Source organism: Microtus pennsylvanicus, chromosome 1 (assembly GCF_037038515.1).
Source record: "Microtus pennsylvanicus isolate mMicPen1 chromosome 1, mMicPen1.hap1, whole genome shotgun sequence".
Taxonomy (NCBI): Eukaryota; Metazoa; Chordata; class Mammalia; order Rodentia; family Cricetidae; genus Microtus; species Microtus pennsylvanicus.
In genome coordinates, this window is record NC_134579.1 from 204,437,851 (window position 1) to 204,465,692 (window position 27,842).

Genomic DNA, 27,842 nt, shown 5'->3' on the forward strand with positions numbered 1-27,842 from the left:
GCTTTAAGGTAGGCAAGCATCCTGGGCCATATGGGGGGGGGGGGGTGAGCACCTGAGCTGCCTCTCTCCCTGAAGTGCAAGTAGAGTAGGGGCACTGGGCCTTCCATGACAGCCTGCAGAGTTGCCCTGCATCCCATGCTCTGGGGTCTGAATGGAGAGGAATTCCGGAGGTTTGGAACTCCAGTTACCTTCTTGCCTTGCCACGTGAGGCTTTGGCCATCTCAATCTTTCAAGTGGGTGCCCCTGAGACAGGCACACACAGAGAATGTGGTCCCCTGAGCTCATCTACTCACTGCTCTTTACTCAACTACCTAGAAGAGTGTTCTGTCCAGGCTGCGTGGAGAGCTTTTTCTGTTATTAGTTGGAGCCATACTTGGCAAAATACCATTGATACTAATTATTATGCACTACTATTTTCTCTTTAAAAAAAAGAAGAAAGAAAAAACCCACAGTGCTTTAAAACAGAAATCTTGTATTTTTAAATATCTGTGTATTACAGTAAATAAACAAAAAACGTACTGATTTGGATTGATATACGGTGGTCAACGATGATAAAATAAATTTATTCAGGATAAAATGTAAAGTCTTTACTCAAAAGAAGCTACCATCCAGCAAGATTTTCCAGCAGCAAGTCCCAGATCTGGACCCTGGATGCTAATTTACAAAACCTAGACTCCATCTTTAATCTCCTTTCCAACCTTGTGAGCTTTTTCCTTGGAAGCTTGGTAAAAACCAAACTTCTAATTTTGGTTTGCATATTAATAAAATCTAAGCATCATCTTATCATTACAATCGCAATTCCTTACTAATGCATGACATTTTACAAGATGTCGTTTGGATGGCATTGATCTTGCTTCTGCAGAGAATGGGGTTAAGAATCAAAACCCAAGCAGCCTCCCAGAGAGTCAGTGAATGAAGCTTGTCTTCTCCCATGAATCTCCCTGCCCTTCATAATTTATACTATGCTCTGACCCTGCCATAGAGAGGGTATCAGACTATTAAAATAATTAACTTTATGATCTCCAGATTGTCATTTTCCCAATATGTTTAGAGAATAAGCTATTCTGCTCAAATAGCATAATCTTGATAACTATTGCTACAACGTGGACAAATGTCAAATATTGCACACCAAACTTGCTCAACATTATTTGATTATCCAAAGGGCTCTGTAGGATGATACTGCACCAGAGGGTTACTGTCAGAAGCAGGCCATCGGGGACCAAGATGCTCTTCAAATATGAGCATCTATTACTTCTTCTTAGTGTTTCACACTATACACCAGGCATGTTTTAGAAATTCACTATATTTCTAACAATTAAAAAACAGCTACTACACTCTTTAGAAAAAACGTGAATAAGAAGGAAGAATACAAAAAAATAATTACACTGATAATATACTTAGTGGAATATGTTGATCACCGCTTATGACAGTGCAGCAAATGAGGACTTATGGTGTAAGGTTCTGATGCACTCTTGGTGATTTTATTGCTGATACTGGAAGACAAGTTACCAGACAAAAGAAGAACACACTGACATTTTAAGATCTTAATTTGAAGGTTTCATTTGGAGGTTGGGAACAACACATTTTTTTTTTCCTCACTAGACTACATTCGTCACCTATATGCCTTAGTTTTGAGAAAAATAGCTGGACAGAGATACGAGAAAATCTGTTGGAGACAGCATATCTAAGGCATAGCATATAGTATGAATGAAAATCAAAGATAAATTAAATTTCCTAGGAAGTGGTGGCAACACAAAAAAAGAAACAAAATGAATTTACTTCATAAGTTTTAAGTGAACCACCTTTGAACTAGAAAGGTTGTTCCCCATAATAACTTGTTGCTACTCTAATTTAAATCTGTGTTTACTGCTGGGCAGTGGTGGTGCATGCCTTTAATTTCAGCACTTGGGAGGCAGAGGCAGGAGGATCTCTGTGAGTTCAAGAGCAGCCTGGTCTAGAAGAGCTAGGAGCTAGTTCCAGGACAGGAACCAAAAAGCTAAGGAGAAACCCTGTCTCAAAAATAAAAAAAAAAAAATCTGTGTTTGCTGAGTCAGTAGAGAGATTTTCCTAAGCACCTGAAAAAATGGTAATTTGAAATACTGTCATTTTAACTCCTGTCACTCTAAGCATTGAGGATATAAGAACAAGTGAAAAGGGTACCACGAACATTTCAATATCCCTTTGAACATGCACTGTGAGCAATAGCTAAGACTGTAAGTCGATAGGCTTTACTGAGCCATTTCTCCGTTAAAGAGTTCTATGGTTTTTAATGTTCTACAACTTAGGTCTCCAGAAAGAAATGAATTGAAAATACAACATGCAGCAAAATTTGACTTTCAAGTTGTTCTAGGAAAACCTTTGGTAAATTACTACAAAACGACTTTATTAGACATTTGATCCTTTTAGATTATTTGAATTTGGTTAGGGATCTCTAGTTTGCTACTAAATAATTTTCTAGTTAAATGTCTAATTGTTAATCCTTCATGATAAAGCATTTCAGAACCTTACATAAAGTAATATTGACATATTACTCTGAAATTACAAAAATGAACTTTAAAAAATACAACTATTACAGATATTGTAATTTACTACTTTTTTCTCCTTATCTTCTTTTAAAGCACCTTGCCATAAACTAGGGAAAACTCCATGTAAAAACCTGGTGGAAGTCTGGGCTTGCTGTCAGAGCTCAGTGTGCTTGTTAAGGGGGTATTTGGGAAAATTTGGGTTTCAAAGAGTCCTAGGCCAAGTCCCATAACCACAATTGCCACAAGTAATTTTACTGAAGAAAGCCAGGCTTCTTGGGAGGAGGGTCATCACAGCTGCTTGAGACATTGCTCCTTCCTTGCTCAGACCTAGTTACTTGTCCCTAAGGATTGGGAGCAATCAAGAGCTACAGAAAGCAGAAAACTACCCAAAACAATGCTTTCCCACCAACTTTCTTCTCACTAGGTCGTCACCCCAAGCATTCACGAGATGGAAATGTGCCCCTGCATTGCCACCAGTGCAGTACAAATCACAATCCTCATGAACCACCTGTCTGTCTGCAATAGTGCAAAACCCCACACAGAAGGCCAGCTGTCACCTTGGCAAGTCTGCCTCCTCCCTTCCCCAGCAGATAAAAAGAGCCCCAGGAATTCAGTCTTTGTAAGAAGAATTATCTGAGGGGGAAAGAAAGGAAAAAAGAAAAGCAAATCTCTATAAACATCCTTAGGCCAATTTAGACACAATATTAGCAAAAGGACTCTCAATGATAAGAAGATGGTAATGCATGATGATGGCGGGGGAGGAGAGCTAAAATCTGCACTTAGAAAAGGCCAAGGGCGATTAGGACTCCTTGTACTTAATTAAACTAACCCCTTTCTGAAGCCTGGTGTCAGATAAGCAGAAATTATCAACGAAGAAGCGGAGCTATCGTTTGAAAGTTTCAGTATAAGAAACAGAAAGACTGTTAAATCTTTCCATACAACAGCACAGAGGGATCTGCACACAATAATCCAGGGGAGAGTTTGTTTGGAAACCATAGCCATATCTGGAATACTCAGGATGTCCTATTGCCTTCTGGGATGGATATTTAATTGAATAAAACCATAAAGATCCCAGGGCTCACTGTCCTTAACGTTGCCAATTCCTTTCTAATCTAGAACGAATTCCATATATTCCTTTATTCCTTTGATCTTAGGCTACTAGATCTTTGTTTAAACATCTGGAAACAAATACCACTATTTTAAATAGGCAGATGAATTCATTTGCTGGTCAGATTGTTTTAGCAACTGGCAATCTCCAGGTATCTTGGCAGATGTGTTGTGTTCTCATACACGTAATGAGATGGAATTAGCTGCTTCTCTTTGCAACTTAGAAGAGCCATAGAATTCATTGGATTTCTTGGAAATTTGCCAGCAGTCTAGTAATAGAAAAATCCAGTTTTTCTCTCCCAGTTGAGCTGCAGAAGGACTTTGAATGATTCCTACTACCAAGGCCATCTTCAGCGTCCAGAGACCCATGAGAACGATTTGTCAATAATTTTTATATACCGTTTGTGATCTAAAGAAAATGTTTATAATTCTGCAAATTTGTATAAAATCATTTCTAGAGAAACTAATTTATGAGCTATTGGGGAGAAGCGATGTAATTCAACACAAGCATGTTGCATTTATGTTGTCTCAGTGGATGGTAATTCTCTCACAATCAATGTATGAAGCTTTCCTGCTGGTTCCACATAGAAACTGCCTTTCAAATCACAGCTCAGAATGAGTTCAATGATTCACCAATATCCAGCCTTTGAAAACTATGTGTTTTCTCTTCTTTAAACATGGAACCTGCGGTGAAGTCATTTTTACAAAAGCAATAAACTAAAGTGGTTTTTCAAATATCTTACTTGACTTTCTTTTGATGCTGAAGTAGCTTTTGCTAATATAAGCTCTTTAGAATCGAGCAGGAAGCTCCCTAAAATTCTAGGGCTGCTTAAAATTATATAACCAGAAATCTCCTTTCTCCCCAGCTACCAGCCCTCTCCTTCTGGGAGTATGTCAGCAATTGTTCACGATTCATCCTGACAACTGTTCTGGTGTAAATATTTAGAGAAATCCTTTCCATTTAGAGATTTGATAAAGTATAAGTAACTGTTTTGTAATGATAGGTCTTTATTAATGGTTGCAAGAGCAAACCTTCTTATTTCATCTAATGCATAGATGCCAACACCCTCCCTTAAGACCGAAGAAAACAGAACCAAAATCAAACCAAAATGGATCCGTGTCTCCGTTGGATGTAGGAATCACTTTTCCTGCGTTCCCTAGGCGAATGCCCAGAATTTAGGGTTTAAGATGTACACTTGCATGAGATCCCAAATGATCTCAAAGTACGTGCAAGTTTCAGACTTTATTATGCATTCTTCCAGTCTTGGAAAGGGCAAATTAAACTCTGCACAAGTTTAGAAGTTTTTGTTTCTTGCCCTGTGGCATGTGTTCAGCCCCTGGGTAGCAACTGGTGTGAGACCAGGGCCCACTCTTTAGCGGTCACCACATGGTGGATTCGCTATTCTGAAAATTGCCTTAGGAAAAAAGAAAAGTGCAAGAGTAGACAAAGAAATCTAGAAACTTCTCAGTCTTTCCCATTTGTTAGGGCCATTTTGTGAACAAGCTCCAAAGCCCCAGGGAAGGGATATACCTGAAGCAGTGTTTGAGGGCAGCCACCTTGGCCTAGCACCTTGATTTCTGCTTTCTAGCAGTCAAAGGCATAGCTGCTGTAACAGGGAAGACAGAGTGAGCCTCCCTGAGGGAGCACCAGCACAGTTTCCCCTCTCCTGAGTCTGTTTTGGAAGTGCACTTGAGCACTGTGCTCACAGCCAGTGGACCATTTGTCAGGATGACGAGAAAAAGAAAAGATAAAATTTGGGGGTGAGAAGCTACTGATCGGATGTAATCTCTAATCCACAGCTCGGCCCGTGCTAAAGCCATTTATATATATATATATATATATATATATATATATATATATATATATATATATATATATATATATATATATATATATATATATATATTAGGTCTGGGTAAGGATGAAAGGAGAGGGAAGCTCATCCTGGTCTTGGGAAAGAGATCAGGGAGGGGAAGGAGAGAAGGGGTTTCTCTCCCACTTCTTTGCGCTTTGGGAAAAGAGGACAAAACTTAATTCTGAGGGAGGGGGAGGGGGGTGGACAAGTTACTTGGAAGCGACTGGTGGGGGAGACTGTGGGCATCTCACTCTGAAGTAGCGAGTGCGAAAGAAGAAAATATAGAGTGAGAAAAGGGAAAGGAAAAAATAAGGGGAAAAGACTTCTACTTTTTCTTCCTTTTGCGCGTATAAGGCAAGGGTGTGTGGAGCCTTGCTTAAGGGAGCTGACCAAGTTGGCTGCGTTGGGCTGTCACAGGTGCGGCCGGATGCGTCAGCCTTCCCACACCCAGCTCGGCTGCTTTTATTGACGTCGGGCGCAGGGTGGCAGCGGAGAGCGCTGCCGAGCCCTGCCCTCCTCCGGACGCACGAGCGCGGTCGGCCCCGAGGTAGGTGCGCCGGCTTAGGGAGGGAACCCTGGGGACGATCGCGGTGGCAACTTGGTGCCCGGCGGCGGTGAGAGGTCACGAGCCGCTGCGCGCTGCCCCTGCGGCCCCACTCCGCTGGCTTGCCTGACCTTCGCGCTGGGTTTGCAGCAGTAGAGGGAGCGAGCGAGCGAACTACAGCGGGAAGTTCAAGTGCCAGAGACCGAGGCAGAGCGAAAGACGCCAGGCCACTTTGCTTCCCCGCTCCGCTGCAGAGAAGGGACCTGTTGACTGCGGTAGAGGCACTTCTTGCCGGCGCATCCTTGTGTGTTCGTTTGTGTCCGTGTCCGTGTGTTCGTGTATGTCTGTGTGCACGCTCCCGTGCACCGCCGAGCACGGCAGGGCAGGGGGCCGAGAGTTCGTGTGTGCTCTCCCCATTCGCCTCCTCTCTCGCTCGCCACCGCAGACTGTGGGAGAATTTTCTGGAGATCGCCTCTGATTTCCGCCATTTAGGAATCGTTGCACGGGGGAAAAAAGAAAGAAGGGGGGGGCTCCTACCGGGGGCAGGAAAGTGCTTTTTAAAGGGGCGCGGCCGGTGGCGCGGGCATGGCACAGGGGTCCCTTCGCGGAGAAGGGCTCGGTCCGGTCCGAGCACTCGCGCCGTCATGGCAGAGCTCTTCTCGGTGCCGCGCGGGCGAGCTTGCGGGTTGAGCGAGCAGCGGATGGGGCCGGGGAAGTTGACGCCATGGGGTGAGGCGGGGTGAGTATTTGAAAAGACTGGAGCCCTGGCATCAGCGCGCCCGGCCAGCCGCAGACCAGAGGAGGAGGCAAACTTGAGGGAGCCGCAGGCCGAGGAGCGCGCTGGAGGAGGGAGAACTTGATCGCCTCCCAGGGTGGGAATTAAAAGACAAAAAAAGGGGGGGGGAGTTTTGGGTCCGAACCCTGCGATCTCTGGCCACTGGGCGGCCCAGAGAGAAAGTTGATCCGCCCAGTGGCTTGTTCTGTGCCCAGCCCTCAGGAGGCAAAGGTATCTGTCTATTCGTTCTGTCCCTCTGAGCTCTTATTTACAATGAGGTATTTTATTGTGTGAACTTAGAATATGGGGATGATGTGAATGATTAAAATTAATTTTGGCCCATATGGTTGACTTTATTCTAACACAAAGAGCGATGCCCTGTGGACTGATGCATGTTGAGTCTCAATGTGAAGGCTTAAGGAGAGGGCTGTGATTTTTCATTTCTTCCTTCCTTTTCCTCTTTTAAAATCAATGCTAGATCCTTAGGAGAATCTTGGGGTGCACAGCAGTTGTGAAGGCTGCCAGAGGGTTCTGCCTTTCATCACTGCCTCAAGGTAAGAGTCACTTGTTAAAACTAATTTTTTTTCTTATATGCCAGAAATGCTGAACACTGCATTTGGAAATCAGAGTGTGTGAATTGCTTTGAACATATAAACAAGTAGACACCAAGTGTGCTTGAAAACTGAGAAAAATTAAACTGTGCTAGGGTGTGCGTGTGTGCTAGTGTGTGTGTGCTAGTGTGTGTGCATGTGTGCTAGGTTGTGTGTGTGCTAGTGTGTGTGTGCTAGTGTGTGTGTGCTAGTGTGTGTGTGCTAGTGCGTGTATGTGCTAGTGTGTGTGCTAGTGGGTGTGTGTGCTAGGGTGTGTGTCCTAGTGCGTGTGTGTGCTAGTGTGTGTGTGCTAGTGTGTGTGTGCTAGTGTGTGTGTGCTAGTGTGTGTGTGCTAGTGTGCGTATGTGCTAGTGTGTGTGCTAGTGTGCGTGTGCTAGTGTGTGTGTGCGCTAGTGTGCGTGTGTGCTAGTGTGTGTGTGCTAGTGTGTGTGTGTGCTAGTGCGTGTGTGTGCTAGTGTGTGTGTGCTAGAGTGTGTGTGCTAGTGTGTGTGTGCTAGTGTGTGTGTGCTAGTGTGTGTGTGCTAGTGTGCGTGTGTGCTAGGGTGTGTGTGCTAGTGTGTGCTAGTGCGTGTGTGTGCTAGTGCGTGTGTGTGCTAGTGTGTGTGCTAGTGCGTGTGTGTGCTAGTGTGTGCTAGTGCGTGTGTGTGTGCTAGTGTGTGTGTGTGCTAGTGCGTGTGTGTGCTAGTGCGTGTGTGTGTGCTAGTGTGTGTGTGTGTGTGTGCTAGTGTGTGTGTGTGCTAGTGCGTGTGTGTGCTAGTGTGTGTGCTAGTCGTGTGTGTGCTAGTGTGTGTGTGCTAGTGTGTGTGTGCTAGTGTGTGTGTGCTAGTGTGCGTGTGTGCTAGGGTGTGTGTGCCAGTGTGTGTGCTAGTGCGTGTGTGTGCTAGTGTGTGTGTGTGCTAGTGTGTGTGCTAGTGCGTGTGTGTGCTAGTGTGTGCTAGTGCGTGTGTGTGTGCTAGTGTGTGTGTGTGCTAGTGCGTGTGTGTGCTAGTGCGTGTGTGTGTGCTAGTGTGTGTGTGTGTGTGCTAGTGTGTGTGTGTGCTAGTGCGTGTGTGTGCTAGTGTGTGTGCTAGTCGTGTGTGTGCTAGTGTGTGTGTGCTAGTGTGTGTGTGCTAGTGTGTGTGTGCTAGTGCGTGTGTGTGTGCTAGTGTGTGTGCTAGTGCGTGTGTGTGCTAGTGCGTGTGTGTGTGTGTGCTAGTGTGTGTGCTAGTGCGTGTGTGTGCTAGTGCGTGTGTGTGTGCTAGTGTGTGTGTGTGCTAGTGTGTGTGTGTGCTAGTGCGTGTGTGTGTGCTAGTGTGTGTGCTAGTGCGTGTGTGTGCTAGTGCGTGTGTGTGTGTGCTAGTGTGTGTGCTAGTGCGTGTGTGTGCTAGTGCGTGTGTGTGTGCTAGTGTGTGCTAGTGCGTGTGTGTGCTAGTGCGTGTGTGTGTGTGCTAGTGTGTGTGCTAGTGCGTGTGTGTGTGCTAGTGTGTGTGCTAGTGCGTGTGTGTGCTAGTGCGTGTGTGTGCTAGTGTGTGTGTGTGCTAGTGTGTGTATGTTAGTGTGTGTGTGTGCTAGTGTGTGTGTGCTAGTGCGTGTGTGTGTGCTAGTGTGTGTGCTAGTGCGTGTGTGTGCTAGTGCGTGTGTGTGCTAGTGCGTGTGTGTGCTAGTGTGTGTGTGCTAGTGTGTGTGTGCTAGTGTGTGTGTGTGCTAGTGTGTGTGTGCTAGTGCGTGTGTGTGTGCTAGTGTGTGTGCTAGTGCGTGTGTGTGCTAGTGCGTGTGTGTGTGCTAGTGCGTGTGTGTGTGCTAGTGTGTGTGCTAGTGCGTGTGTGTGCTAGTGCGTGTGTGTGCTAGTGTGTGTGTGTGCTAGTGTGTGTATGTTAGTGTGTGTGTGCTAGTGTGTGTGTGCTAGTGCGTGTGTGTGTGCTAGTGTGTGTGCTAGTGCGTGTGTGTGCTAGTGCGTGTGTGTGCTAGTGTGTGTGTGTGTGCTAGTGCGTGTGTGTGCTAGTGCGTGTGTGTGCTAGTGTGTGTGTGTGTGCTAGTGCGTGTGTGTGCTAGTGCGTGTGTGTGCTAGTGTGTGTGTGTGCTAGTGTGTGTGTGTGCTAGTGTGTGTGTGCTAGTGTGTGTGCTAGTGCGTGTGTGTGCTAGTGCGTGTGTGTGTGCTAGTGTGTGTGCTAGTGCGTGTGTGTGCTAGTGCGTGTGTGTGCTAGTGCGTGTGTGTGTGCTAGTGTGTGTGTGTGCTAGGGTGTGTGTGTGCTAGGGTGTGTGTGTGCTAGGGTGTGCATGTGTGCTAGGGTATGTGTGTGTTCTAGTGAGTGTGTGTGTGTTAGGGTGTGCGCATGTGTGCCAGGGTGTGTGTATCATTTTGCTGTGGGTGCATGACATGGGGAGGCCAGAGATAAATTGAAGTTGTTACTTGCCTAGCCCTTATAGCTCTCCATCTTTTTTTTTAAAACCTGATAGCTCTCTCTGAATCTGGCTCACTGATTGGCTAGATTGGCTGACCAATGAGCTACAGGGCTCCTTGGGTTGCCACCCTACCTTAAATGCTCTAGTTACAGATGAGGGTGTTTTTGTGGAGTGCTCAGGATCTGAACTTGAGTCTTCCTCTTCATGCTTTTGTGGCTGTCACTTTAGTGAGCTCTCTCCCCAACCCCTTATTACTGGATTCTTTTCTTTTTTACAGGGGTGGGTGGGAGGGTGTGTTCTGGGGCAGGGTTTCTTTGTGTAGCACTGACTGCCCTGGAACTTTTCCTATAGACCAGGCTGGCCTCTCACTTACAGAGATCCTCCTGTCTGGGCCTGAGTGCTGTGATTAAAGGCCTGTGCCACCAGGGCCTGGCTGTTGTTGGATTCTTAATTAGCATTTCAGCACCCCCCTTTCTACTGACAGCAATTTCTTTCTTTTGAATTGTAAAAGTGAGAAAACCAGAACAAAGTGGTTATGAATGGCGGCCTTTATAAATACACAATGGTAGGGCAGAACCTGGAACTTTAAATGTCTGTGGAGTCTGAGCTACAATATTGTAGCTAAAATTTATGGCAGTGTGGGGGAGAGGAGTTAATTAATTAACATGTAATGAACATTTAAGTGTCTGCTATGGATTAAATCCAAGAGGCCAGATACCATGTCTTAGGGATATAGTATAGCCTTGTGAGTTTTTGAAAACATTTCTATGGGAATACGTAGTTTTGTATAGTTTTTGTCTAATAAGATCTGTTTGCTCATCTTGGAGGGTTCTGGCTTAGCCCCAATAAATAAATCATCCAGGATCTACCTTCAGGATCCGGACACTTTGATGCGGGAAACCACAGCTGAGTTTGAATATCTCAATAGTGCTTTCTGTTATTTATTCTATTTCTACTCTTTAATTTTCTTTCTCCTTTCCCTGCAGGCTTTTTTGCCTCCTCTGTCTTGAGTACTAAAGAGTTTGCTAATTGGGCTGGAGAGGTGGCTCAGAGGTTAAGAGTTCTGGCTACTCTTGCAGGGGTCCTGAGTTCAATTACCAGAAACCACATGGTAATGAGATCTGGTGTCCTCTTCTGGTGAGTGAGCATATATGCAAGCAGAGCACTTTATACATATGAGATAAATCTTTTAAAAAAAATAGTTTGCTAATTCCTGTTTAGCAGAAGCAAAAGGAAATGAAAGTTAACTTTACTCTTAAATTTTATTTATTGTTAGTATTCCTCTTTCCTCTCTCTCTCTCTCTCTCTCTCTCTCTCTCTCTCTCTCTCTCTCTCTCTCTCTCTGTGTGTGTGTGTGTGTGTGTGTGTGTATCATATTAAATGTGTGGCAGTCAGAGGACAGCTTTGGAGTTATTTCTTTTTAAAGATTTATTTATTTATTTTGTATACAGTGTTCTGTCTGTCTGTATGCTTGCTGGCCAGAAGAGGGCACCAGATCTCATTACAGATGCTGTGAGCCACCATGTCATGTTCTGCTGTGCACTGACTTAATTAGTGCAGTTAGAGAATTCATAGATCTAGTCCTGGGGCATGTGTGGGTGATGCTGCAGAGACAGTGGACAGGAACAGTCACCAGGCTGTGCAAACATGAGCACAACTCCAGGGAGAGGAGACCCCAGCAAGCTGGAGTAGTCAGTGCACTACCTGTGTGCTGAGCTGAAGACAATGCTTATTAGTCTTCATTTGAGCAGCCACTGTGGCTGTGCACAGCAAGCTACAATGGGAATGAGAAAGCTGAAATCTGTGATGCAATATATCGTCTTGAATGGGTTACTGGGCCTCCTTCAGCCTGGATTTTCCCCTCTGAAAAATGGGAATGTCAACATTGGCCTCTCTCTCTCTCTCTCTCTCTCTCTCTTCCTTTCTTCCTTCACTTTCCTTTTTGTAAAGGAAGGATTTTGAGCCCTGTAAAGAGGTCTTCAACTGTGTGGTGCTCATTCGACCCTGTCACTGTAGCAGGCTTTGTGCCCAACAGGAGTCAGACTGCTTCGTGCAGAGCCTGGTGACTCAGTTACCATCTTCATAGTTTGTATAGCATATGTACCGGTCAGAATTTTCTAGCCATGTCTTTTTTTTACTCCACTTTCCTTTCTTTCTTATTTTTGTGTTTTGAGACAGAACCTTGGATCTGTAGCTCTGACAGTCACTGTGTAGACCAGACTGACCTGGAACTCACAGAGATCCTCCCACATTTGTCTCAGGAGTGTTAGGATCTGAGTCATGTACCATCATGCCTGCTGTTGTCTGCCTATCTTTCCTTATTATTTAAATTTTTATTATGTTTATTTGTTTATACCATGAAGTAGTGGTGCTCACCTTTCAACACAGCACTCAGGAGACAGAGACAGGTGTATCTCTATGAATTTGAGGCCCGGCTGGTCTACAGACCTAGTTCCAGGACAGCTAGGACTACACAGATTAGCCCTGTCTCAAAAAAAAAATCTAATCACTAAAACAAACAAACAAACAAACAGAAAATAGGTTTATCTATCTATTTATCTATCTATCTACAGGTCTATCTATCTATATATCTATCTACAGGTCTATCTATGTATCATCTATCTATCTATCTATCATCTATCTATCTATCTATCTATCTATCTATCTATCTAGTCTCTATCATCTGTCTATCTATCATCTATCTATTTATCTATCTAACTATTTATTACTTTATATGTATGTGTGCTTTGCATGCATCTAATTATGTGTGTGTGGGTGTAAGCATGTAGGTATGAAAGAAAGTGGGTGCTGCGAGTCCACCCTCAGGTCATTGGCAAGAGCAACAAGTGCTCTTAACTGCTGAGCCAATTCTCCGCTCCAATGTCTTTTATTTCTTGTGAAAACTCAGGTTGGTTGTTGAACAGAAGAACAGCACTCTATCATGCTGCTGGTTATAAAGACTGAACTTTGTCCCAAATGAACAGAAGGGCTAAAAAAAGAAATGTTAAAAATAATCCTGCTGGTGGCAAGGGTAGGGTGAGGGAAGTGTGGATCAGTGTGAGGGGAGTTTGTTTACTGTCATTAGCATTTTGGTGATGTCCCCAGAGTCTGCCTGGAAAGGAGGGTGAGAGAACAGGTGACTGGGGAGGTGGAAATGGGAGTGACTGGGGAGGGCAGGGACTGATTCCTGAGAATGACTGCTTTGAAGGAGCATTTCAAATAAACCCCCAGCTGTTCCTGTTAGATGTCCTTGACGCTGTAGTGCTCATTATCAATAACACTCTAAAATCAAGATAGATAGATGATAGATAGATAATAGATAGATAGATGATAGATAGATAGATGATAGATAGATGATAGATAGATAGATAATAGATAGATAGACCTGTAGATAGATAGATAGATGATAGATAGATAGATGATAGATAGATGATAGATAGATAATAGATAGATAGATAAATAGATAGATAGAGAAATACTGTGTTATTATTTTCATCCCAATGATCTGAACCTGACAAAACAAATCTTGACATGCTCCAGTTTTATTAGTTTTATTTCATCTCCATTACCCAATCAATATCCTGAGCATCTAAACACTCAGTAGTGAAGGAGAGAATAATTTCTTGTCCATTTATCTAATCCTGGAGTAACTGAGAGGAGGTAGTTCTTAAGCAAACACTATGTTTTTGTTGTTATTTTAATGTTATGCCTTTGGCGTTTTGCCGTCATGCATGTCTGTGCACAACGTGTGCCTAGGGAGGTCAAAAAATATCTTGTAATTCCCTGGAACTGGAGTTATGATCTGGGTCCTCTGGAAGAGCAGTCAGTACTCTTCACCACTGAACCATCTCTTCAGCCCATGGTGTTTTATCTTTAGGAATCACAGATTGCCATAGATAAGATAGCAAAGGTTTCTGGTCGATCAATCAGGACAGTGACATTGTAAGAGAAGTAGCTATATGTGGTATGTGACAGTGGAACCCATGGAGTCCCAAGGACAGATAGGTCACAGAGTCTTCCTTCAAGCAGTATTCATAGTAACAGGAAGCTTACAGAGAGAAAGTGGGAAGTATCCTTCAATGCATTGGCATGGGAAACCACTTCCTGAATACAACACCAGTATCACAGACACTGTGATTGACAATTAATAAATGGGACCTCATGAAACTGAGAAGCTTCTGTAAGGCGAAGGACACTGTCAATAAGACAAAATGGCAGCCTACAGAATGAGAAAATATCTTCACCAACCCCACACCTGACAGAGGGCTGATCTCCAAAAAGAATGCAAGAAAAGAGACATCAAAATACCAAGTAATCCAATGTTAAAGTGGGTACAGATTTAAACAGAGAATTCTCAACAGAATAATCTTAAATGGCCAAGATACTCTTAAAAGAATTGTTCAAAATCCTTAGTCATCAGGGAAATTAGAATAAAAATGACTCTCAGATACCATCTTACACCTGTCAGAATGGCTAAGATCAACAAAGCTAATGACAGCCTTTGCTAGAAAGAATGTGGAGTAAGGGGATCACTCCTCCACTGCCAATGGGAGTGCAAACTTGTACAGTCACCTTGAAAATCAGTATGGTGTTTTCTCAGAAAATTGGCAAACAGTCTACCTCATGACCCAGTTATACCAATCTTGGGCATACACTCAAAGGCTCAATCATAGTGTAGGACACTTGCTCAACTATGTTCATAGCAGTGTTATTCATAACAGTCAGAACCTGGAAACAATCTAGATGCCCCTCAACCAAAGAATGGAAGTGAAAATGGCAGACATTTACACAACGGAATATTACTCAGCAGTTAAAAAAAAAGTCATTGTGAAACTTTCAGGCAAATGGATGGAACTAGAAAAATATCATCCTGAGTGAGGTAACTCTTACCCAGAAAGACAAACCTTGTCTGTCCTCACTTATAAGTAGATATTAGCTGTAAAGTAAATATAACCAAGCCACAACCCACAGCACCTGAGAAGCTAGGTAAAAAGGAGGACCCAAAGAGAGGTGCATGGATTTCCCTGGGAAGGGGAGAAGTAAATGAGATCTGCTGGGTAAAGAGAAAGTGGTGGGGGGATGGAGGTATGGAAACACGAGGAATTGGTTTGTGCAGGTTGGGAGCAGATGGACAGGGAGGATAATTAAAGAAGTCTCTTGATGGGGGGACCATTTTGGGGCTGAAGAGAAAGCTGATGCCAGGGATACTATCAGCAATCCACAAGGATGACCCCAGCTAAGACTCCTAGCAATGGTAGAGTGGGCGCCTGAAATGACCTTTTTCTGTAAGCAGATGGTGAACACCCCTACCTGTCATCAGGGAGCCTTCATCCAGGATCTTATAGAAGCAGATGCAGAGATCCACACCCAAGCACTGGACTGAGATCCAAGAATCCTTTTGAAGAGAGAGAGGAAAGATTATATGAGCAAAGAGGGTCAAGGTCATGATAAGGGAACCCACAGAGACAGCTGACCTGAGCACTTGGGAGCTTGCCAAGTCTGAACCAACAGAGTGCATGGGACTGACCTAGGCCCTCTGCTTGTGTGTGACAGCTGTGTACCTTGTGGGGCTCCTAGAAGTGGGAACAGGACCTGTCTCTGTACTTCAGCTGGCTTTTGGTAGCCCATTTCCTTCTCCCAGAGGCTTTTCTCGGTTCTGCTTGGCCCCACTGGCCCAGTTTCTCTCTTGCCCACCAGTCCACAGCCACTTATAAAATAATCCCTCCATAACCTGTACACCCACATTCTCTCCAGTTTCCTCGGGACACACAGCCCTTAACACTCCTTCCATCAACAAGGAGATCACAGCACTTGCACTAGTACACACACTGTGTGTGTGTGTCAGAATCACACTCTGTAACCCTGACTGGCTTTAATTTGCAGCATCCCCCTTCTCCAGACTCCTGAGGTCTGGGTTTGCAGTCTTGTCACCACTAAGATTGAGCTCACCTCCAGGTGCTATTCGTTAAGAACTTCCACACCATTTTACCCAAAAAGAGGCTTAAACACTCTTTTCCTGAGGCCTGAGGAAACATCACGCCAAACCCATGCCCTCTCAGCCGCAGAAGCCGAAGCAGTAGAACAGGGCTTGTTTCCACAGCAGGACAAATGTAGAGGTGCTCAGTGGGCCCCAGGGAAGCTCCAGCCCTTGTATCCTCAGATAGTGATGTCTATTTGGGGTGAGTCTAGTTTTCTCTAAAGGGGTCACTAACTATGTGCATCTTGACAAGTCGCACCATATCTACCTGCACATCAAAGCCCCGTTCCACCTGAAGTGTGACAGCAGCAGAATGTCACATGCAAATGGACAGGAGACTAGATGTGGCCTTTACCTTAGTCTTCTGACTCCAGATCAGAGGATAGTCTGCATTCCAACACTAGTGTCCTTTCCCGAAGCCACTTCATCAGGTCCGGACAAAGATGCCTATTTCACGGTCAACAAAGCATCCTGTGCTGCCCGTGGCTTCTGGGAACTGAGATGACAGGAGATGGTCCTGGGGTTGTGGTCCCTGCTCTCTCCTTTGCTGTCCAGTGCATCCCTCACTCAGGTGATAAAGTGAGATGATGCTGAGGTGATAGTTTAGGAGACGATTGATCTGAGTCATTCTTTGTGATAAGGTATAGATTGAAGTCTATGACCTGGAGGAGAAGCATAGCTATGTCAGGCAGACCTCTGTCCCTTGTAGGATAGCTATGATCCTACAGGTGACTCATTAGGTCACTGTTACCATTTACTTCCGGGATCTCTCAGTTCAGGACCAGTCTACCTCACATCATAGTAGATGGGGGACCCAGCTCCTGATGGACCCCTGAGGCTGCATTGTCACTGGCATCACAGGACCAGAGGACCCCACTCTCCCAGAGATAAGACCATGCAGTTGCCACTTAGAAATTCTGGGACCATCTCTGCTGTCACTGCACAGGCTTGCTTTCAAACTCTGGGGTCTCTATTGTGATTCTTCAATTAGTTACCACCAAGAACTTTACATAGCATCTACCATACACGCCTCAGTGTCACAGATCGTCCTCCGTCACGACATAGAGGACATCTATTTGGCCACACTCACCATTCATGTATTGTCCATGGGAGCTTTAACTTACAAGAGCAGAACTGAGCCTACAAACCCTTTAGACATTCACAGTAGAATCTAAGGGCCATATGTCTGTCTAAATGGAGCAGTGACCCTGGGAGAAGACCTGCACCTGCTGTGGGTGAGGAGTCCTCCTTATCTAAATCCTTTCTCTCCTCCAAGGAAGGACTCTGGGATCTCTGAGAAGTGGTTCTGTGGTGGACACTGTGCCCAGGAGCCCATCTTTTTCCTGGCTGACAGGTCTCATATGATTAAGTATCAATTTCTGGCAACATATAGCTCACTGACTGATGTGGGATTCCCCTCTGTATGCTATGAATGTGTTTTATTGCAATTGGTTAATTAAAAAGCCTGCTTTCACCCAGAATATAGCCAGTCTGTAATATATATATATATATATATATATATATATATATATATATATATATTAAGCAGAGTCAAAAAGAAAAGCCATGTAACCACCACAGTGGACAGATGCTGGATGTCGAATGGACCTTACCAGTAGGCCACAACCATGTGGCAATACATAAATTAATAAATTGGATTAATATAAGATGTAAGGGATCACTAAAAGTATGTTTAAGGTATTGGCCCAAATGTATTGTAATTAATAGAGTTTCTGTGTGGTTATTTTGGATCTGGGCAGCCAGGAAAGAAATAAGCAGCCTCCAACAACACCTGACCATATGTTTGCCTGGAGAAACTTTGTCACTTTGGGGGCACATGTGCCAGCCTGAGGTCACAACCTGGGCTATTACACATCACAAATGATCTGAGCCCTTGTCCCTCCATGATGCTGTCCCCTGACCACTCCACTTTGGTCTACTACATCAGGACATTTCTGCCCATGTTCCTGACGTCTCATTTCAGGAATACCATCTGCCTTCCCTGCCCTGGCCTTGTATAGTTTTCATCACTGGACTTCTGGAGAGGTCCATGTCCTCCCTGGTATTTGTGCCCATTTTTCTCTGCAGTCCCAGGAAATGAGGACACTCCTGAGTCAGAGATGCTTGGTAAGGGAGAGGGGTAACCCCCTTCACTTTCTCTAGGATAAAATTTCCTCAACCACCTGGGGAAAGTAGATTTCTGGGAGTCAAAAGTCTTTGTTTCTCCCTGCTAGGCAGCTCTCAACATACATGACCACTATGTCCTTTCTGGACATGTCTCTCTTCTGGACATCTTGTCTGATTGTGATCTCTCCACATAATAACCTAGGGAAAAGAGCTCACCTCATGTTGTCTGCATGAGGCCTGGTGGGGCCTTCTGATAGCCCAGGACCACAGGCTGCCTTTTCCCAGGGCCAAGTAGCATGTCAGGAGTCACAAAAAAATGTAGTCTATTTTCCTAGCTGCAGGTATCTGGCTGGCTTCTGCTCACGCAAGGTGATTCTCCAGTTAGACACTGCCATGAGCTCTTTCCTTGCACCATTTCCTAGGACTGACAGATTGTCCTGGGACCAATGGAGAGGCAGAGAACTCAGTACTGCTCAGTCTAACAGACTGGGTGCTTCTGCAGTGACAATCTGACTGTGAAAGCTGGCAAATGCTGACATAGATCCATGACTTTGTCACTAAAGTATACCTGTGGTGGTAGCAATACTAGGTAACTTCCTCTTTGTGATGACCTGGGCTGGGTCACCACACTGATAGAGGGTCTTGCTCTGATTAACTCTCCCCTCTAGAAACACCCCCACAGACACAGAACATCCCATCCATTCTCCATATCCACTAAGCCAGTCAGGCCGACAATGGAGTCCACCAACACTACCCCTTACAGTTTGTCCTCTGTGTTTTCACTTACAGTGCCTACTATAGATAAACACAGCAGGGAGGCAACACTGACATGAAAACACACAGTGCACTACAGATACCACTACAGCCTCCCCATCCTGCTCTACTGCACCCTCCTCTCCCAGTAACTCCCATTCCCTTTTCATACATTCATGTTCCGCTGCCCTTCATCTCAATTTTAATACGAGACTGCTTGTTCATTTCCCAGATGCCCAGACCTGAATAATCACATGAAAGTATATCAATTGCAACACTGTTTGGCCAATGACTTAGGGGCATTCCTTACAAGCCAAATTAGACGACTTCTTTTAATCTCTTCATTGTCATAAGGCTCTGTCTTACCAATATACTTGTGGCATTTTCTTCAGCAGCTACATGGTGTCCACTTGACTCCGCCTACTCTCTCTCTATTTCTCTGTTCAGATTTCTCACCTGGTCTATATTCTGCCCTGCCTTAGGCAGTGCAGGTAAAGTCTTGATATTCCAGTGCCTTCTGCAGAGACCTAGTAGAGGGCACCGACTTTATTATTTCTCTGTTTTTCCTGAGTCTATCGCCAAAGATTCCTGAGGGCTCAGCTGCAGGTGAGTGAAATGAATGAGCAAAAGGTGTGGAGTCTGGAACAACAGTGTCCTCACCTCGCAGGTCACAGTCACATTCTCCATGTGTCCAAGCACAATGGGGCTGTCAGTACACTGGGAGGGAAGAACAGAGCCAAAGGCTCTGGGGGGACCCTGAAAGAGATGTAGGAAAAGATGGAACTAGGAACCTGCATTAGCTGGACCATGGGTAGGCTTGAATTCATAGCCCAGGTGGCCAGAATTTTTGTGAACTTTCAGGAATGAATCTCTCCCTGGGCTCCTCTGCAAACCAAACTGAATGTTGCACAATTCTTTCCATAGCTCCCCCTGTTGGCACCTGGCCTCAGGAAGAAATCATGGCAAAGGCTCTGACCTCAGTGCACAGTAATTCCCAGCATCTGTGCCTTTGGCTTCTACTGATCTGCCTTGTGACAACTGTGCTGGCTGGTGAGTTACCTGAATCTCAAATAGAGGGTTTTGGGGAACGGGAACAGACCGGATTCTAGTCTTGAAGTACTCCTAGAATAGCTGGAAGCTCTTGGTTGTCTCCTTCCCCTCTTCATCACCACAGTGAGGAGACCCCTGGTTCTCCCCTGCCCTACCCCACCCAGTCTTCAGTGGATTAAAGAAGTTAGGGAAAAGTTGTATCTGGAGGGTAGAGCAGGGACTACATGAATGAAGAGCTTGGTGGCAGAAGGGAATATCTGGTGATGCTCTCCACACTACTGGGGTCTGCAGGATGCATAAAACCCAGTCATGTGCAGGATGTGATGAGCACAGTGCAGATCCCTCCAGGAAGTGATCTCAGACAGCTCCCTTGGACATTAGGCATGCTATACTCTGAAGACAGCCTCTCAGGGGACTCCTCACGAGCCCTTCACTTTTCTGGGACTCTTTGCCCTTGAACTTTCTTTCCCACCTTGCAAGGCAATTCTCCAGAGGATCACAACAGGTGCACCCAGGGACATGGCGGCCACAACCACACACATTCTTGCATTTCTTTTTCTGTTTTGTTTTTCTTTCCTTCTTTTTCTCGTTGCTGTTTTGTTTTAAAGGCAGGATTTCACACCATGGCTCACACTAGAGAGTTTGCAACAATCCCTTCTCTAACCCAGTCTACCAAATGCTGGGATTACAGCTTTGTGCCACCAGGCTCAGCTTCAATTCCTAAGTGATACTTAAACCTCCCCAGCCTGCTCAGCTCCCTTCCCTGCCCATCTAGCCTTTTCTTTTAGCCCCTCTTCCACCAGGTAGCAATCTGTTCTCATGCCTAAAGATACTAAGCTAAGCAGCTAAGAAGAGACTGGAACACCTTGTCTACTGTGTAGGACCCTAGCAATGGTCCACTGTAAGGACCTACAGTAGTTTCTTCCCTTGCTCCCAGGCCCATGCTGTCCACCCCCTTGGAAGATGTCTTCAGATAATGGCGTTCATTAGGCAGGAGTGGGTTCATGTTGTTTGTATATGAAGCCAGTGATTATTTTCAACCTGGCAAGCCTCATGATATCTCTTTGTACCAAAGATTCAGTTCCACATTTGGTATGAACCTCAGAATGCAACAACCTGATAATTGAATCACATTTGTCATCTAACCCAGATTGGGCTTTATCCATTCTTGGTGTCCATTTCCACAGAGTGTCTTCAGATGTGAAGAAGTACAATATAAAGAAATCCCATACTAGCTTAGAAGTGAGTATAATAAAAGGATATATATCACAGTCCTCTGCATGAACAGGGGAAACAGGAACGGAATCCAGCACCCAGAAGAGAGAGTAAGCAAGCACTTTACATTGGCATTTATAGTATAAGAGGCCACACCAACATGGGCTGGTAATTTAAGGCTACTGGCTGAAGGAGTTCCTACAGAACAAATGTACTACCAAAGCTGCATGATTCTCAGGGAGCAGTACGTTCTGTACTACCTATGACTACTGGGTCAGCTAGAAATGACAAGAAGCGGAGCAAGCCTTTAATCCCGGCACTCGGGAGGCAGAGGCAAGATCTCTGTGAGTTTGAGGTCATCCTGGTCTCAAGAACTAGTTCTAGGACATGCTGCAAAGCTACAGAGAAACCTTGTCTTGAAAAAATTCACGAGGAGACCCAAAAAGATGAGCCTATTTCCACAATGACCTTTGGTCAGAGAGTTGGAACTTACCTCTATTTCTTCAAGGTTATTGTTTATCTACCTCAAACAAAAAACCCACCTAGATTTAGAACAGAGAGATCTGCTCTCTCAAGGTTATTGTCAACAGGTGTGGCTAATAGCCAGCCCTTATATTTCAGAAATATAGAAGTAGATATGTGTCTACCTCAAACAAAGTCTATGGATCCAATTAAGATTCCAGTTTTTTAAAAAATATATTTATTTATTTACTATGTATACAATATTCTTTCTGCATGTATGCCTGAAGGCCAGAAGAGGGCACCAGACCTCACTACAGATGGTTGTGAGCCACCATGTGGTCGCTGGGAAATGAATTCAGGACCTTTGGAAGAGCAGGCAATGCTCTTAACCTATGAGGCATTGCTCCAGCCCCCAGATTCCAGTTTTTTAAAGGGGATAGCATTGGATTCTACCCAGGGAGTGGTTCACCTACACAGAGAGGAAAGAATCACGGAGACATAGGACAGCATCTGAAGAGCCAATTGATCTCCTGCATACTGAGTTCTGAGTCCTGAGTTCTCCTGTGTTTATTGTTCCATACACTTTATTCCCCTGGGCCAGCTACTTTCACAGTCCTGTTCATCTGTTTGTCTTTAGTTATTAAAATGCAATCACATATGGTTTTGCCAACCATCTATCTATATTTGGGGTTTCTGTATTCTATTAGCCATGCTCCATGCCCTGCATTAAGCAGTTAGGACATAGGCTGTATCTTCCTTACTCAACAGTGACCCACTATCCTTGATGTTACTGCTTCCTGACCACTCTACTGGGTGAGCTTTTCTGTACCATATTTGCTAGGATTCAGAAATACCTTTCTCTAACCCCACTCTAGCCTTGAGTCATCACCATCCCTGAGCTTCCAGCAATGCTGGTGTCCTTCTCCCTGGTCCTTCTCACTGTGCTTCTCAACAGGGATGCTGCAGCATCCACAGACAGCATGGACTCTGCACACTTCCCCTGGAAATGTTTGCTGTTCCGTCCACTCTGGCACATGCACTTCTCCGAGATTCTTGATCCCCACTCTTCTATTGCCAGATATAATCTGCCTAGATTTGTTTTATATTTTAGTCTGGGAATGGTGATCCACTGACCAAGTCCAGGAAGTCATCCCTGGAGCAGTATGTCCAGGGGATCTAACGTGTGTTGTTCTGGCTTCATTCTGTAACTGTGAGAAAACATTCTAACATTAGTAGTATTAATAATACTAATGAGTGCATATTTGGAAGTCAAGGATGCTTTCCTTAAATCATCATCATTCACTGTTCCTCCTTCAGCAAATTCAGTTTCCTTTCATCAACTTCTACCTGGGTTTTTCTCAGAAATCCCCTATGCATATTCTATCTGATCCATGTAGAGTGCCCAGTCTGTGACCCTTAGCACAACCACACAGCTAGTTCTCTGCTCCAGCGGGTTCCTGTTCATGTCCAACAAATCCCTCAGTGAGGTGTACTGAGTGAGACAGAATCTCAGCCATTAAAGAAGACATTCAAACCCTAAGAGTGGGAGGAAGGGGAAAGTAGAGTCGGAGGAAACCATGGGGAGAGAAGAAACAGGTAGTAGAAGAGGCAGTGAGGTGAAGGAAGAGGAAGATGGTTGAGGGGGACAGGAAAGGATGTCCCAAACCTGCAGCAGCCCAACTCATAGCAGAAGTTTTGGGGAGGGAGAGGGAAAGTAGAATTTTAAAAACATCTCTTTTTTCATTTTTTTAATGTAATTATATTGCAGACTTGTTTTTAAAACATCCTTTAATATTCTGTTTATTTTAGATTTCAGTGCTCTCTCACACACAGGAGTATTCACATGTTCATCCTCACTACGTCTTGACTACTTGTTTGTGCAGTCTGCTGAACAGATCAACACTAGGGTGTGGTGTCTTCTGTTGATGCTAGGGAAAGTCTGGGAGACCAGGAGCCATACGTGACCTGAATAACAACTGCCAGAAGAAGGGGAGAGATTTCAGGGCTTTGAGCAGGTCACAGACAGAGATCTCTACTGGAGAATGAGTTAGGGATGTGGTTAACAAGGGGGAACCTGTCATCTGATGCCCAGCATTGTTGTGTGAAGTGGCCCAGTGGGAACACGGTCAGTACTGTACCTACAGGTGACAGCTCCCCTCCCATGACAAGTTGCAGCATAGTCCAGGAGGCCTTTCCTGAACTCCAGGCTCCATGTTGAATTTACCACATGTCCTATGATGCCTCCTTTCCCTGTGAGTTCAGTGGATTTTCAGTCCCAGGAATAGATACCATCTGACAGATTTTATTCCTTAACACTTGATAAAGGCCATTAAAAGTACTTGTGAGATAAATCCCTCTGGTAACACGGTGTACATCTGGGGATCCCACCACCCAAAGAAGGTCAAAGGTTGCATGGAAATAAAAACCCAGAAGCCAAAGGCTTCTCTTCTTGTCCTTTTGCCCTTAAGATGGATTCTGGGTGTCATTTTGTTTCACAGAACCATGGGTCCTATGACTTTCTGCTCCCTCTTTGTACATCATCTCCTTGTTTCTCTCACAGATGCACACTCTCTTACTTGTGATGTCATTGTCAAGGCTAGTACCACACCTGGGCAGTCCTGGTGTGAAGGGCAGTGCTCAGTGGATGGAGAGCCTTTCCTGCAGTATGATAATGACAACAAAGCCACACCTTTGGTGGACCTAAGAAATGCAACAAATGGGACTCAAGTGTGGACAGATATGACCCAAAAGTTGGAATACTTGTGGAAAGAGCTCAGAAAGATGTTGGCTAACACTAAAAAAGAGATTACCAAGATCAGTGGTAAGTGTGGGATCTGTACTGAGGAAGAGACAGGTGGTAAGAGAGAGGAGGGGGAGAGCACATGTGGGAATGAGATGGTGGTTGTATCTGTGTGAGAGAGTTGAGAATTGGTCCAACCTTGGAAGCATGTGGTACCCAGTGGGTAACAAAGGACAAGTCATGTGGAAATGATCCTGGATCACAACCCAGTGGGAAAGTCCTGACCTTTGGAGAAGTGATGGATCTATGAGAGTGAAGCATGATGGTATTGTGTGTGGTTCACAGGTCAGCCCACTCTACAGGCCACCATGCTTTCTCAGTATGAACAAGAACAAATTGTTGATGCCTCCTGGAGATTTAACATCAGTGGAAAGTACTCCTTTATCCTCAACACAATGAATATGAATTGGACTCTGATTGATCATGAAGCTGGTGGTATCATGAACAAATGGAAGGAAGATAAGCAATTAATAAAAGATCTCAAGACAATATCCACAGCAGACTGCAGTTATTGGCTCAAGGAACTCTTAAAGCACCAGAAGGAAAAGCCAAGTAGGTATTACCTAGATTATCAGGGGCCAACTCCATCACATTTGATAGACTGGGTGGGTCATTTGCTGGTGGTCTTCCTCTCTGAGATCCAGTGATGACCGCAGGATTTCTCTATCTCTCCTCACCTCCCAATGTTTTGCATTCCCTACGAATCAATGGTCCAGACATAGCATGGCCTACTAATGGGCCCCAAGTCTGCATGCATCACTGTCAACCTTCAGTCTTATCTGCCTCGCTTATAGCTGCCCTTTCTCCAGCTCCACATCACCCTGAGAGGCCTCACTACCTTTCTCTGGCACAATTAAACAACAATTGAGCCACCATCCAGAAAGTTTTAACAAAAGTAAGTATGTCCTTGTTTGATGATTGCGCAGACATTTGTTTTCTTGTTAATGACATAAATTCTGCAAACATCATCCATACAGCCTCACGCCTCTCTCTACTCAGAAATTATAAACAGTTATTATACATGAGTCTCTTGGGCTTCCTGGGAAAAGAAGGTGGTGATCCAGATGTGCTTTTGGCTTTATCCAGAATTTTCTTGGTTTTTCTCTAAGGACCAACATCAAGGACCCCAGATATTACGCAGTTTCCATTTACAAGTCAGTTTCGCAGTAAGGAAGAATCTGCTGTCAGAGTGCGAGTCATCCCCATCATCGTCCTGGCTGTCTTTGTTTGCATTTGCATTTGCATTTACATGAAGAGGAAATTTCACCCCCAAAGAAGTAAGGACCAGGCTGGGGTTTCACTCTGGTTCTTGATAGGGTTAGTTTGCTGAGGAAATGGAACAGGTGTCCCACTGGGTATCAAGGATGTGAATTCTGGTCTTCATGCTTCCAAAGCAAAGACCTTGCCCATTGAGCCATCCTCCAAGCCCTCAGCACTGACCTTTTGACAGTCTGGTTACCAGTTCAATATACTGTCTTCTGATCAGACAGTGAGAACTGAACGTAACAAACTTCTGAACGCATCACTTGCATGCACTTCTGTCCTGTCCTTGAGAGGGACCCTTGTCATGTACTCATCGGAAACACAACTGCAAAGGTGTGTTCACACGGTTAACTAGGACTGCCCGTTTACTCTTTCTGCCTCGCTTCCCTCTGTGCCATATGCATCTGTGAGGCTGCTGACCCCAGAATGAGTCTGTCTGAGAAGGGCTTGCGTGGCCTGTTCTTAAAACCCCCTTCATTTGTCAAGACTATGGTACATTGAAGTACAAGTTAAGCGGTGACTTGCAGACTTCTCTGTTGGTGTACAGGGATAATTACTTTCAGACTCATAGTCTGGAGCTTTTAATCTCACTGCAAAACCTTTCCAGACAGAAACCTTCAGCTGCCCACGAACTGTCCCATCAACTGCCACAAGCCACAGAGGAAAGAGAGACCAATGGAGCCAAATGGAGAGTTTCCCAACCAGGAAACCAAAATGTTGTCCCAGGAGGATGAGACAAAGGTATGAAGGTGAAAGCAGTCACTAAACCAGACATCTACATCCCCACATCCAAGAGTCAGGAAACCACTTACATGAGGGGAAGAAAGGGTGTAAGAGAACCCTGTGTTCCAGTCGTGACAGGGCTGCTGCACTGCTGAACTCTCAGCAGCTCTGAGCACTTGCATGATCCCTGCACAGGAGCAGGGCTGTCAGCCTTCCCTTCATGGAGAGAGAGGGGCTCACGAGGCTCCAGATCTCCTTAGACTCTATCTGCACTTAATGTTGCTGGATCGGGAGAGACATTTTGTTCAGTGGTATGATCCCTAATAAGAAGCCTATGTTGCTATCAATAACTCCTTATCCTTGCATCTATAAATAACCACAAACGAAATCACGGGGCCAATTATTTTTAAAGAGTGGAGGGAGAGTAACTGGGATGAGAAAGCAGCTAGAGAGTGGGACTGGGACGGGAGAAGGAATGGAAGGGTTGGTATGACCAAAATACCTCATACACATGTATGGAAACAGTTTCTATGTGTCATTAATGTGCTAGGGCACTGTTTAAGATTGATTAGTCTTTTCTTTTAATGTGTGAGTATTTTCCTGTGTGTATGTGTGTATGTAACGTGTGTACCTGCTGAACCTTGCAGACGCCCGAAAATGGCACTGGATCCTCTGGAACTGCAGTTGCCGGTGCATATGAGAACTAGAAATTGAACCCAGGTCCTCTCCAAAAGCAGCAAGTGCTTTTAACTACTGAACCATCTTGATGGAGGAAGGTCATTGGTTAAAATAAAAGAAGCTGCTTGGCTCTCATTGGTTAGGAGATAGGTGGGAGGAGTAAACAGAACAGAATGCCGGGAGGAAGAGGAAGTGAGCTCAGACTCCACAGCTCTCCTCTCCGGAGCAGACGCAAGAGAGATGCCATGCTACCTGCTGCAGGGAAGACACACGCGATGAAGCTCTGAACTAGAATCTTCCCGGTAAGCGCACCTAGTGGCGCTACACAGATGATTAGAAATGGGCTAAATTAATATGTGAGAATTAGCCTAGAAGAGGCTAGATAGGAAGGGGCCAAAGCAGTGTTTAAATGAATACAGTTTCCGTGTAATTATTTCGGGGCATAAGCTAGCCGAGCCAGGTGGCTGGGGTCTTGGGGACGCAGCCCCACCGCCGCTGCACCTATTACTACACCATCTCTCTACCACTCTGATAAATTTTGTAAAAAGTGTATAAATGTTTGAATATTATTAAACAGAGCGAAGGTCTTACACCAAAATTCACAATACAGTTAAATGTCTCACAATATAAAGCCTGCCTGTTCTCTCTGATGTAGAATCCTAAAATGATATAACTCTATAAACACATTGTTTTTGTGGCTAGTGAAATATAATTGGACCCAAACAGAAAAGAGAGTAAGAATAATGTGAGTATGCATAAGTGTCTATATTGTATGATTATGGATTTTGCATTAGTGGAGAAAGAATTGATTATTAATACAATTAGAAAAACAGGGGAAGGTAGATCATTGTATGTTAGCAAGGATAAAACAAGATGTATTTATATTGTACATCGTATTTATATGGGAATATAGGATAAAACAAGATGTAGTTAGATTGTACATAGTATTTGTGTGAGAAGATTTAGAAGATTTAATGATTTTTAATTTTGTATG

At 44.6% G+C, this 27,842-nt stretch overlaps 1 protein-coding gene and 1 long non-coding RNA gene across 5 annotated transcripts in view; one reads left to right on the top strand and one right to left on the bottom strand.

The window, feature by feature from the left end:
• The window catches only part of LOC142835779 (uncharacterized), a 40,431-nt gene that overhangs the window by 9,028 nt on the left and 3,561 nt on the right, over nt 1–27,842 (bottom strand). For 3 of the 4 annotated variants that reach the window (XR_012907931.1, XR_012907924.1, XR_012907925.1), the window contains exon 2: nt 15,111–15,195. This is a non-coding gene — a long non-coding RNA (uncharacterized LOC142835779). Of the gene's footprint in view, nt 1–15,110; nt 15,196–16,132; nt 16,440–27,842 lie in introns of all 4 variants that reach the window. The other variant, XR_012907928.1, reaches the window with a different exon arrangement.
• Nucleotides 7,284–27,784, top strand: LOC142835744 (retinoic acid early-inducible protein 1-alpha-like). Its single transcript, XM_075949467.1, has 8 exons — nt 7,284–7,361; nt 10,787–10,937; nt 19,582–19,707; nt 23,945–24,205; nt 24,470–24,736; nt 25,294–25,461; nt 26,055–26,188; nt 26,818–27,784. Exons 3-8 carry the CDS (start codon nt 19,617–19,619, stop codon nt 26,875–26,877), a joined length of 981 nt encoding a protein of 326 aa, XP_075805582.1. The 5' UTR covers nt 7,284–7,361; nt 10,787–10,937; nt 19,582–19,616; the 3' UTR covers nt 26,878–27,784.

Excerpts from the sequence above, each read along its gene's own strand:
- LOC142835744 (XM_075949467.1), top strand. The coding sequence starts at position 19,617 with ATGGCAAAGGCTCTGACCTCAGTGCACAGTAATTCCCAGCATCTGTGC. Across the intron at positions 19,708-23,944 it reads TGTGACAACTGTGCTGGCTG|ATGCACACTCTCTTACTTGT; the intron begins GTGAGTTACCTG and ends TTTCTCTCACAG. Across the intron at positions 26,189-26,817 it reads CCCAGGAGGATGAGACAAAG|ACGCCCGAAAATGGCACTGG; the intron begins GTATGAAGGTGA and ends TGAACCTTGCAG.